This window comes from Monodon monoceros, unplaced genomic scaffold (genome assembly GCF_005190385.1).
Source record: "Monodon monoceros isolate NGI ecotype Baffin Bay Population unplaced genomic scaffold, NGI_Narwhal_1 Super_Scaffold_18, whole genome shotgun sequence".
Lineage (NCBI taxonomy): Eukaryota > Metazoa > Chordata > Mammalia > Artiodactyla > Monodontidae > Monodon > Monodon monoceros.
The window spans coordinates 87,474,516-87,487,856 of record NW_021703774.1 but is presented as its reverse complement, the minus strand read 5'-3'; the positions used below and the strand labels follow the sequence as shown (position 1 = coordinate 87,487,856).

General features: G+C 42.0%; 1 protein-coding gene across 1 annotated transcript; it reads left to right on the top strand.

Moving 5' to 3' along the window:
* Positions 1-9,736: 9,736 nt before the first annotated feature.
* On the top strand, positions 9,737-11,670 carry PRMT6 (protein arginine methyltransferase 6). The gene has a single exon (XM_029229453.1). It carries the CDS (start codon positions 9,965-9,967, stop codon positions 11,090-11,092), a length of 1,128 nt encoding a protein of 375 aa, XP_029085286.1. The 5' UTR covers positions 9,737-9,964; the 3' UTR covers positions 11,093-11,670.
* Positions 11,671-13,341: the final 1,671 nt, after the last annotated feature.

The following is a 13,341-nucleotide window of genomic DNA, read 5'->3' as shown; positions in this document are numbered from 1 at the left end:
ATCCACCCCTTGGCTTCCCATTGTCCAAGCCATAGACAGGGGTTGGCATACAGGGTGCTCCCCTGCTGCAAACAGGCATGCCATTAAGTCAACGTGGGAGTTTAAGCCATGGCAGGGATGGGTCAATGGAACATATTCTCAACCTATCTCTTGAGAGAAAGGGAAGTTCTTACTATGATATGTTGTTCCTTCATAGGAGGCTCTGTCTGGAGGAGTGCTGTGTACACTGCTAGGAGTGTTGCTCTATGGGGGGGTCTATCAGGTTTCTGTCCCCTTCTAGAGCTGAAACCAAAACCTAGGGGTACTCTCTTCTGTTGTTATTGCCACAGTGCCCAACCCATACCTTCCTAAGTCACAGATACATCTAACAACTCAAATGGTAGCCCTGTTTGGAAGATGCCCAGAACTTTTATCTGTTTTATTAGTATTTTTGCCTTCTCAGAGGTGACTTGTTGCTCTGATCCCCAGTTCCACATGTGCCCTTTCTTTAGCAGGCAGTATAAGGGATGGAGGCAGTCAGCACAGGAGGGAGTAAAAGTCTTCCAAACCTCCCACATCTACAAATGCTTGTATTGCATGGGATTGGATAGGCTTGCATCTTGTCAGTCAGAGCTTCTGGGACAATGCACATCTTACCTGACCATATGACTCCCAAAAACCTTATGGTAGTGTCTGGGCCTTTACTTTTTTGAGGGTTCACCACCTATCCTCTAGGTTGAGCCCTCCTACCTTTGCAAATGGCACGCTAAGTTCTCCAACTTCTTATCCTGCTCTCCCATCTTGTCTGCCAGCCCCAAAGCTAGCAGAGTAGTGGACAACCACACATCCTTCTCTAACCGCAGCTCTTCTTCCTGCTTTCTAACTCAAGCTTCAGCCTCTAGTTGGGCTTCAGTGGCCAGCAACCTGTCCACAGTAGAGGTCAGCCCCCTGCACGGCCATTCGCTCCCCTTTTTTGCCACAGTAGCTGTACATTCTGTACACACACGCAGTCCACAATCATCTAACATATGGGCCACCCCTTCCCATACAGAGGTCAATGGCGAACTCTGGATTTCCCCTCGGGATGTCTCTTTTTTATGGCTCATTTCTTTGGTCTCCTGGTTGGCTCACCAACTGTTGGTTCCTAAACCTGGGAGCTACCCTGGTGGAACCTGAAACTAGCCTCCTACACAGAGAGTGAGGAGAGACCAAAGAATCAGGCAGATCAATCCAAATTGGTCATTGGCATGTTTAATAAGCAAGGGAATTCACATACAAGGTTTGCCTTAGGTGGCCACAAGGTGAGTGGATCTCCACACCTGTCTGCCAAAATCTTAAACTTTATATAAATGCTTTAATGGGGTTCAGTCATGTACACAGTACAGATGGTCTCAACCTTACTTTCTTAAAACTACATCCTGGATATTGCTCTGACTATGGGAACAATGGGCAGAACATACATTCCAAGTGCAGGAGAGAGTATAAGGAGCCTCTGATTGCCCAAGTCTGGCTTATGGGTCAACAGTCAGTAAAGTCCTTTGAATGACCTCCTCCAACAATTGTGAGCTCCTTATGGTGAAAAAAGAGACTGCTTCCTCCTCTCTTTCTTAAAGCCCAGCACAGTGCTAGATATGTAGGAACTCAACAATATTAAGTGAATAAACCAAATAATTCTTTTTCTTTAAACTGAACTTCACTCTATTTTTTCTTTTTATTGAAGTATAGTTGATTTACAATATTATTAAATCAATTAAGCTTCTTATATACAGTCAGTCTGCTACAGCTTCACTTACAATTCCCACACCACAACTCTTCTGAGTAAAACACAGGCAGATATTAGATAAAAATATGATGTCTAACTCGCTTTTTTCCTTTGATATATAGAAATAGAGAAGCTGCAGAACAGAGATGGAAGAAATGAGAAGCTCGGGTACCTCCCCTATGCAAAGTCGTCCATAGGTATAGTATAGTATGATCCATTGTGGCTTTAGAGGGAGCTGAGAACTGAACACTATACAGCAATATAAGCGAAGGAAGTACTGTTATGTGCAATCACATGGATCAATTACAACACACATATATAGAGCAAAATAATCTAGACCTATGACAAGTTAGCCTCTTTTTGCTTATTTTCTGATCTCTAAAGGGATTAATAATAATACCTACTACAGAGGTTTTGTGAAAATTGAGTTGTCTCTGGTACATAGTAAGCAGGAAATAAATGTTAATTGTCATCAAAATAATTAATATTGTGACTATATGTATGATGCTACACTAAATTGTGGGAAGATAAAGGAAATTGGTTCCTGTCTAAAAGGAATTTACAATCCAGTAGAAAAGATAAATAAGTGATGGACATAACTGCTATGTGCCTTGGTTTTCCAAACTGAGAAAATAGGGATACTGATAATCATAGGTTTTGAGAATTAGAGATTATTCCCTAAAATATAAACTCCATAAAAGCAGAGACTTTTGTCACTGAATGTTTTATGGTATTATCAGGATACTTACCTTGGGAAAGGGAAAAAGTACAAGACTGGAGGGACACAGGTACAGTTATGACACTGGTAATGTTTTATGTCTTGATTTGGGTAGTGGGGCTACAATGATCATTCATTCTGTATGTATATTTGTATTAGTCAGTTTTGTTTTTTGCTGCAGTAACAAATAACACCAATATCTCAGTAGCTTGCAACAACAAAAGTTTTTTGTTTCTTGCTTCCATTACATGAGGGCTGCAGTCTACTGGGTTCATTTAGGCTCAGCTCAGCTTAGCTTCATTCCAGGAGTCTTCTCTTCTTGGACCCAGACTAAAAAAGTAGCCACTACATACACTATATGTGGTATGATTTTTTTTTCACATGGCAGGGTTCAGAAACTCAAGGGTGACTAAGGCAAACTGTGCTGTATTAAAATCTTTGGCTCAGATATGGTGTACAGCTTGTTTAAAACTGTTTCTGATCTATTTGATCTGGTCATCTCCCCATGTCATGAGCCATACCCATAGTTTTCTGAGACATTGAATAATTTTAAGATATTTTGCAATATCTATCAAACTTTAGTGGGAATACACCCTTGGTCTCTTTACCTGGAGCTATATTCTTCAGCTGAAAGCATTATTTAACAGATGTAATTGAAATCCCAAATCAGTTGATTTTGAATGAATCAAAAAGGAGATTATCCTGGGGAGGTGAGAGGCAAGGAAATTATTTGGAATAGGACCCTCCCTGAGATAAAACAACTTCTTCTACTAGTCTTGAAGAAGTAAGCTGCAAGCGTTGTGAGAGAGCCTGGGAAATGACCCTGTGGCAGGGAACTGCCAGCAGCTTCTAGGAGCTAAAATACCCTCCATCTGACAATCAGGAAAAGAGGGAAACCTCAGTCCTATGGCTGCAAGGAACAGCAACCACATGACTGGGAGAGAATCCCAAGCTCCAGAAAGGACTAAAGCCAGGCAGACACCCTGATTACAACCTTGCAGAGGTTCTGGGGAGGCAGTGCCTGAACTCCTGACACACCGACACCATGAAATAAAAAAAATGTTTGTTGTTTTAAGTGGCTAAATTTGTAGTAATTTGTTTTACAGCAGTTGGAAAAATAATAGGCCTTCCATTCCATAATCTCTACATGGCCTCACGCTGGTCCTAGCAGTCTTCAGATTGTCTAGTGCAGTGGTTCTCAAGTTTCAGTGTTCTTGGAATCTCCTGAAGGACTGTTAGAATAAAACCTGCAGAATCCCAACCTCAGAGATTCTAATTCATTAGTTACAGAGTGGGGATCATGACTGTGTGATTCTAACAATTTCCCAGGTGATGCTGATACCGTTGGTCTAGAAACTACACTTTGAGCATCACAGGTCTACCATGACTACATTACTTCTATGCACTTTAAATGCCCTCAGTTGCAAAATGCTATGAGAACGTAAGCATCTGATACAAGCAAATGGCTGGCTTCCTTTCATATTAAAGGTTTTCATAAAAGAAAAAAAAAAGAGAGGAAGATCTTATTAAATGTTACTCATTAACCGTAATACCTGATTTTCATTAAACTACCTGATTCTTATTACTCCTGGGGCAGGTGTGCAAATGCTTATTTCCATAGATGCACCAATACATTACTTTTCCCATATTATAATTTACGTTCCTGTTTTTCTGTACTATTTTCAATATAGTGGCCTGATTTATAGCAGAAATTGTTAAAATGTCATAACCAATATTTACACTTGAAATTGTTAAAATGCCATATTCAATACACTAAGAGGGCTCAGTGAATTTAAACTGAATCGCTAATTATGGATTAAATTCATAATATCCCTGTTGTCACTACTGAAACAATTCAATACACACATTTTTAAAAAGAATTACAACTACTTATAATAATATCATCAGGGAGCTATGAATTTGCTATTCATCTGTTTTAGTATTAGGTTAATATTTGGGCCAATATACCATGGATCTAAAAGACACTACACACATCAAGAAAGTAACATATACCTAGGCTTTTTATGTTTGATGTTCCAATTTGTTTAAATACAAAAATCACCACCTTTTGTGTTCATTTTCTATAAAGGAAATTTTTTTTGACAGAAGTGCCTCTTTCTATGCTGGCAGCTTCCAAGTAACTGCACCATGGCAAGAACTACATCATTTAATGAATATTCATGTCAAAGAGATATTTATAACATTGTTCGTCATTGTTCCTTTACCCTTTCCCAACACACACTTTGAGAATTATAATTAATTCTTGAAATTCTAAAGGAACTACCTTCAACTCTTATAGTAGGCTTTTTTTTTTTAACATCTTTATTGGAGTATAATTGCTTTACCACGTTGTGTTAGTTTCTGCTGTATAACAAAGTGAATCAGCTATATGTATACATATATACCCATATCTCCTCCCTCTGAAAAGACAACCCTCAGAATGGGAGAAAATATTTGCAAATGAAGCAACTGACAAAAGCTTAATCTCCAAAATTTACAAGCAGCTCATGCAGCTCAATATCAAAAGAAAAAACAAACCAATCCAAAAATGGGCAGAAGACCTAAATAGACATTTCTCCAAAGAAGATATACAGATTGCCAACAAACACATGAAAGGATGCTCAACATCACTAATCAGAGAAATGCAGATCAAAACTACAATGAGGTATCACCTCACACCAGTCAGAATGGCCATCATCAAAAAATCTAAAAACAATAAATGCTGGAGAGGGTGTGGAGAAAAGGGAACCCTCTTGCACTGTTGGTGGGAATGTGAATTGATACAGCCACTATGGAGAATAGTATGGAGGCTCATTAAAAAACTAAAAACAGAACTACCATATGACCCAGGAATCCCACTACTGGGCATATACCCTGAGAAAACCATAATTCAAAAAGAGTCAAGTACCACAACGTTCATTGCAGCTCTATATACTAGGCTTTAAAACACACTTTTAAACAACAGACCTTCAAATTAAAGAGGAAAAGAAATTAGAAATAAGTATTTGTGGGAGGAAATCACATCAGGACCCAAGGTAAAATAATACAAGAAAGAAAGTTGATAGTTAAAAGCAGTATAGGGCTTACCTGGTGGTGCAGTGGTTGAGAGTCCGCCTGCCGATGCAAGGGACACGGGTTCATGCCCCGGTCCGGGAAGATCCCACATGCCGCAGAGCGGCTGGGCCCGTGAGCCATGGCCACTGAGCCTGCGTGTCCGGAGCCTGTGCTCCGCAATGGGAGAAGCCACAACAGTGAGAGGCCCGCGTACCGCAAAAAAAAAAGCAGTATAATACTTTACTTAAGTAAAAACAGAGACAAAAACATAAGATTAATAGATAACATAACATTAATACAAAAATATAAGCTCTTTAGGGGTAAGGATTTCTTTTTTTTTTTTCTTTTTTGCGGTACGCGGGCCTCTCACTGTTGTGGCCTCTCCCGTTGCTGAGCACAGGCTCCAGACGCGCAGGCCCAGCGTCCATGGCTCGCGGGCCCAGCCGCTCCGCGGCATGTGGGATCTTCCAGGACCAGGGCACGAACCCGTGTCCCCTGCATCGGCAGGCGGACTCTCAACCACTGCGCCACCAGGGAAGCCCCATGGGGTAAGGATTTTCGTCTTTTTGTTTATTGATATGTCCCCTGTTTCTAGAATACTTAGTGCAGAGTAGAAGTCCAGAATGTTTGTTGAATAAATGAATGATTGGATAAATGCATGAATGTGTGTGATGCAGAAATCGACCATGGTTCTCACAGTCATACAAAACACATCTATGATCCTGTGTGTACTCAGGACTGCCAATATGGAATGTGCAAATGGTTCAGATTCCATCACAATATGCTAGATTCTTAATATAAAAGTGAGAAATAAAAAAATCTTGGCGTTCAAATGTCCATTGTCTAGCATGGAAAAGCCATATATACAAATAGCTTTGGTACAAGAGGATGAGCTTTGGTACAAGAGGATTGGGCCACAGACTGGTTGAAAAGCTACCAAAAAATGATAACATTTGAGGACTACCTAAAAAGATAAGTGAGAGGACAAAGCAGTACCATACTCAAAGCAAAGTTACAAAAATATCAAAGTTTACACTGTTTTTGGAGAATAATTTTTAACTGTAATCTGTAGCAAGAAATATATATATATATATATATATAGAGAGAGAGAGAGAGAGTATACTTAACTGAAACAAGTTTTATGAAGTAATACTCACCTTTATTCATTTTGTGTATTTGATATTTTCTATTCTATTGTTTTTAATGCTGGTGAAGGTGTATTAAATCAATTTCAAGATCCATTTGTTTGAAAAACTATGGGTTTTCACATTGAATAGATGTGAGTAGACCACTGGCATGAAAACACAAAGAACACTCTGCCAGCACAGCTCCAATTCTGCTCCCATCCAGGTGGTTAGCTGCTGAGCTGCGATGCTTAGAGAAGGACTACGATCTGGTCTCCTTCTTACTTAAAACAACTCAGTGTGGTAGAAAAGACAAGTAAAGAAATCACTCTCTGTATCAAGCCAGAGTGCAGGAAAGGAAAGTGCCACAGGCCATTTTCTCTCTAATCTGGGCATAAAATTAGGGCTTACCATTATTCTATCTAAAAGGGTTATGAGAGTTTGGAAAGGGAATCATCTCACATCTGGGATTATCCTAAATTTGATCTATATCTGGATTTATCTCAGAGTTTACCAGAGTCAAATTGTCACACTGCACTACAAAAAACAAAACTCTCTTCTCCTTCCCCTATGAATAACAATTTAATTGCTTCCACAACAGTCTTCACTGAAGACTATTAAACACTCTATACATGTCAGGCTCTGTTCTAGTGCTGGGAACTACAATAATGGGGAAACAAAAGTCCAAGTCTCCTGGAGTTTATATTTTACAAAAAACAAATAGACAAATTACATACACTCAGCTAATAATAAAAGCTATGAAGGAAATAAAGTGTCTTGAGTTAGAAAATAGTATTTAAAGTAGCCAGGGAAGGACCTTCTCAGGCGGTAATATTTAAGTTGAGCCCTGACAGATAAGGAGCCACTGAAGTGAAGTGCTAAGAAGAAAAACAACCTTGAGCTTCCCTGGTGGCGCAGTGGTTGAGAGTCCGCCTGCCGATGCAGGGGACACGGGTTCGTGCCCTGGTTCGGGAAGATCCCCCATGTCGCGGAGCGGCTGGGCCTGTGAGCCATGGCCGCTGAGCCTGCGCGTCCGGAGCCTGTTATCCGCAACGGGAGAGGCCACAACAGTGAGAGGCCCGCGTACCACAAAAAAAAAAAAAAAAAGAAAAACAATCTTCCAGGTCCTGGAAGAGCGTATGTATAGACTTAAGACAGAAAAAAGGTGGAAGGCCTGTATATCTTGAGCCCAAGAGGGAGCTGGGAAGAGAAGTATGAGATAAGCTGGGAAGTTACTTGAAGTTACTGGATTGTTTCAGTAACTGGAAGAAGTTACTGGAGAACGACATGGTCCAATTTAGATTTTTAAAAACTCATTCTTGTAGCTCTGTGGAGAATGTATTAGACAGGAGTATGACTAGAAGTTGAGAGATCTCTTAGGAGACTGATTTCCATACAAGCAAAAATGGGAAATTAGACTAGGGTGTAGGCAGTGGATAAGGAGAAAAGAGGATGGACTCAGATATATTTTGGAAGTAGAACCAACAAAACTTATATTCAGATATTTCTTTAAAAAGACCACAAGTCAGTGAATTGGAAATAGGGTAGAGGGGTCAATGCATCTAAAAGAGGGAGGAAAAGATTTTGAGGACAGAAAGAATGGGAGAAGTATACACTAATCAACAGCCTAGAAGTAATATATTGAAGCAGTCACATTTTCAACTCTAATCCCATGTCCTGCTCTGGGCCTCTATTTTCTTAAAACAAGATATCAAACTGGGCAGAGAGGAAATGCTCTGAGGATTTTTAGCCTTAAATGGCTGAGCCCAGGCCACCAAAAAAAGATAATTTACCCAATGAAAATAATGGAGCAAGATTTAACTAAAATCATTAAGAACATTTCTCACTCTGGCTGCACAAACTCCCTGGGTAGCTTTTAAAACTGTATGCGCAAGCTCTACTGGAGTGGTTCTGATTTAATTAGTTTGAAGTGGGCCATAGGCATAGGTATTTTTAAAAAGCTCCACAGAGGATTCTTATGAGCAGCCAGAAAGCCCTGAGTTAGAAGTACAGCTGAGGATGTCAGGTCAATCAGCCTATTTCATTCAATGACAGATTAATAGAGAGAATGGGGTGAAGGAACTTTTCCCACAGATAAGGAATACAGGCTCATTGGTTTAAAAGACATAGTTTGAGACTACAAGAAAATAAAAGTCAATTTTCTTCCTGTGTTTTTTTTAAGCTGGGAGAAAATTTTTTCTCACCTTACTTGTGAAGAACACAGACACCCATATAGACATCACATGTATTTTAAAATGTATTTTATTTCTGCTATGAACAACAAAGAGGAAAGAGATTAACAGCTGATGGTTGACTGAAAGGAAAATGAAAGAGGAAGAGGGGAGTACCAATCTCGCCCAGACAAGGAGACACACAGGAAAAAATGAGTTGAAGCAGAGAAGTGATCACAGGGGATGAAGGATTCAGTTACCTCTGGGGGAAAAAAAATAATTGGTTACCAGAATACACCTGGCAATGGGTTTCACTGTATCACACCACTGTTGCTTTTCAACTGCTCCTTGGTTTGAACCTTTCCAAGATTTAACTCTTGAATGAGCCACAGAATTACCAGAGCAGGACTAAGAGCCAAGTAACCATTCTGCTAAAATAGAGACCAGAAACTTAATTTTTCAACTGCATTGAAGATTCTTTGCTGCTGGTGAATGGGTAACTGAAGGCAAGAGTAGTTATATAGCTTGCCCTAATCATTCCATTAATTTGTGGTCTCACTGGAATCCGAACCAGGGTTTTACACCGTTGGGTTTTTACTTTGTTCCATTTACACCTTTGCATCCTAACTCCCCTGAGAACTTTGTTCCATTTACACCTTTGCAATCCTAACTCCCCTGAAAACAGAGAAGAAAAACATGTAGTGCAATTTCCAAATCTCCACATTTGGAGAGCTCTAAGAGTTGCAACTGTCCAGATGAGGCGGTAGTGTATGAACGGTGCCACCCAGATAATTCTGTGTAATAAAAAATCTGGGAGTTGAGTAGACATGACAGAACATGGATTTATTAGTTTTAAGTGGGCGTGTCCACTTCAGGAAGGGAGTGAAAGCAAAAGAGAATCGAGGATCTAAGGGAAGGAGGAGGAACGTAAAAAATCATAGAATATGGGTGCGGGGTGGTGGGAGACGGATTCCACGACACCAAAGCAGCAGGTAAAAAAGCACAGTTCAGCTCAGAGGCATCTGGCGGGCACTCGCCCAGTGCCCCGCCAAAAGCGGGCGCCACGAGCGCGCACTACAAATACCAGAAGGCCCCGCTTCCTAGAGCTCGCGCCGCGTCGCGCAACGCACGCCGGGAGCCGGCCCGAGCCGCCAAGATGTCGCAGCCCAAGAGAAGAAAGCTTGGGTCGGGGGGCGGCGGCGAAGGAGGGGAGGGAACTGAAGAGGAAGATGGCGGAGAGCTGGAGGTGGCCCTGCCACGACCCCGGAGGACTAGGCGGGAGCGAGACCAGCTGTACTACCAGTGCTACTCGGATGTATCGGTCCACGAGGAGATGATTGCCGACCGCGTCCGCACCGATGCCTACCGCCTGGGCATTCTGCGGAACTGGGCAGCGCTGCGGGGCAAGACCGTGCTGGACGTGGGCGCGGGCACCGGCATTCTCAGCATCTTCTGTGCCCAGGCCGGGGCCCGGCGCGTGTACGCGGTGGAGGCCAGCGACATCTGGCAACAGGCCCGGGAGGTGGTGCGGCTCAACGGGCTGGAGGACCGGGTGCACGTCCTGCCGGGGCCAGTGGAGACGGTGGAGTTGCCGGAGCAGGTGGATGCCATCGTGAGCGAGTGGATGGGCTGCGGACTCCTGCACGAGTCCATGCTGAGCTCTGTGCTCCACGCGCGGACCAAGTGGCTGAAGGAGGGCGGTCTTCTACTGCCGGCTTCCGCCGAGCTCTTCGTGGCGCCCATCAGCGACCAGATGCTGGAGTTGCGCCTAAGCTTCTGGAGCCAGATGAAGCAGCTCTACGGTGTGGACATGAGCTGCCTGGAGAGCTTCGCCACGCGCTGCCTTATGGGCCACTCAGAAATCGTGGTGCAAGGCCTGTCCGGCGAGGATGTGCTGGCCCGGCCGCAGTGCTTTGCTCAGCTGGAGCTGGCCCGCGCCGGCCTGGAGCAGGAGCTGGAAGCGGGGGTGGGTGGGCGCTTCCGCTTCAGCTGCTACGGCTCGGCTCACATGCACGGCTTTGCCATCTGGTTCCAGGTGACCTTCCCCGGAGGGGACTCGGAGAAACCCCTGGTGCTGTCCACCTCGCCTTTTCACCCAGTCACGCACTGGAAGCAGGCACTCCTCTACCTGAACGAGCCTGTGCAAGTGGAGCAAGATACGGACGTTTCCGGAGAGATCACGCTGCTGCCCTCCCAGGACAACCACCGTCACCTACGCGTGCTGCTGCGCTACAAAGTGGGCGACCAGGAGGAAAAGACCAAAGACTTTGCCATGGAGGACTGAGCGTGGCTTTCTCTCCCAGCTACCTCCCGAGGCGGCCAGACCTGCGCGGTAGAGGCGGAGGGGGGTCGGAGGAGAAAGGGAAATCTCACGTGCAAGTAGGGGACATTATCTTCCGTCTCTCTTTCCCCTTAGGGCTCCTGGGGAGGGAGAATAACTTCAGTCTCCCTTCGAGGAGATTCTTCTGGCGATATTTATTAAAAAGTGATTTCGATCCCCCTCAACGACCGAAACAGCGTGTTTATTAATGGCTCTTTAAGCCTCAAAAGCACGTAGTACCAAGCACTTGTATTTCGTTTCATGCAAAAAAGGGGAAAAAAAGGAAGAAAATGTCAGTTTGTGAAGGCTCCATGCACATCTCAGACACCTCACACCCTAAGTCTAAAACCAGGGAGAGGGTAAAGGGGTTTATAATTAGACTCCATAAATCTCCAATATGACTAATATCTCTCCTGAGCCATATTCCCTCCCTTCCCAGGTGCCTCTAGACTACGGTATTTCTTTCTCATTGTTTTTTAAATAAATTTTACTACTGGTAACGTGGGAGAGGAGAATGAGGACAAAGTTTAAATAACACTTCCTTAGCGTGCTAAAGTTGATGAACACCTTACTCCATTAAGTGAAGTTTTATTTCACTTAATGGAGTAAGGTGTTCATCAACTTTAGCACCCCAAGGTATTGTACAGCACACCTAAGAAATCTAGAAGGTACATTTAGGAGAAAAAGACCTGAAAGATGGTGAAGTAGTATGGATGTTTTAATTGTCTTTACTCTTAAGATTTAACCAAGAAAATGTTCCATAATAAAATTTTTGTGTACTGCTTAAAAATAAGCTGATACAGGAGGTTTCTTCTGATCCTGACCCAAGGGCTTATTTATCATCATGGGTGAATTATTTAAGCTTACTAAATTATGGAAAATATTTTCTCAGCTAGAAAATTAAACTCCCTCATTCACAGGGATCATGTGATTTGGCCTACTTTCATCAAGTGAAAGCTTTTTAGTGTGTTTTGGGGGCTTGTTTTTTTCTTTTTAGCTCAGCTTAATGTGAAAGTTATGAATTTAGGAAAATCATTTGTAATGAAGTGTGAGTCATGTTATCACATTTATTTTTACCAATGTTTCCCTCCTTATCTCTGTGGCAAATAAAGCATTGGCATTCGCTCTATTTTTATAGATGAAGTAAGTCTTGTGTACTGTTTGAGTTATAGATTTCACCTTTTTTAATATTTTTCTTAAAAACAGTGTTACAGCCCCTACAGGATATAGCTTAAGGATAATTCAACTATGCTTAATGTATGGTTTCTTCATACTAGTAGCTTTTGTATGCTAGTAGAAAACAGGTGTGAAAAACTGGTCTTCTGAAGTACTCTAACATAGTTCTGTTATTTTAACTGAGTTTTCTCCTTTATTCATTGCTTATTAAAATATTCAAGTATGACAACTAATTTTCTAAAATTTGGTATCAACACATGAGATCTACCATTATGAAGGGAAACGTACATGTACAAAATCATCAACTTTACAAGATCCTTGAATAGCAAGTAATACATTTATAGTTGTCACCATGTTGATGTTAGGGTAGTTAGCTCATGTAAATGGTACAGTCATAGCAAGCTAGGCCTGGTTTAAGCTAGAGGTATAAATTACTTCCTTATGTTAGGGTCAACTGTATTTTAAGTTGAACATTTATTTATTTAGCATTTTAGTGTACAGTTTTGAGTAGATTTCTGGTGTTTGTTTTAACTTCCTATAACAATCCCTTTGCTGTATGGGTACAGTATTGCCAGTATAAGCACACAAAGGGAATACCAGTTAAAACTTTGGGTAACTGTAGAAGTAAAAGGTAAGTATTTCATAATTACACAGAATTTAAAATTCTTATTGTTACTGTTTCCCCAAAGTAAGACGGATTGTCATAAAAATACAGCTAAAGCCATTAGTCATGTGGCAACATAACACAGTGGTTAAAATCTTGGACTCTGGAGCCAGACAGCTCATGCTGGAATCTAGGCTCCACCACTCTGTGTGACTGGGCAAAATACTTAACCTCTGTTTCTTCTCCAGTGCTGTCATGCAAATGGTGTAACAGTCATACCTGCCCTATAGAAATGTGAGGATACTATGAGTTAATACATGCAAGCACATAGTGCCTGGTACATACTAAGATCTCAATAACTTCTTGCTGTTGTAATTGCGGGAAAGTAATATGCAAACCTGGAGCATCTGGACACATAGAAAATGTGATTCAG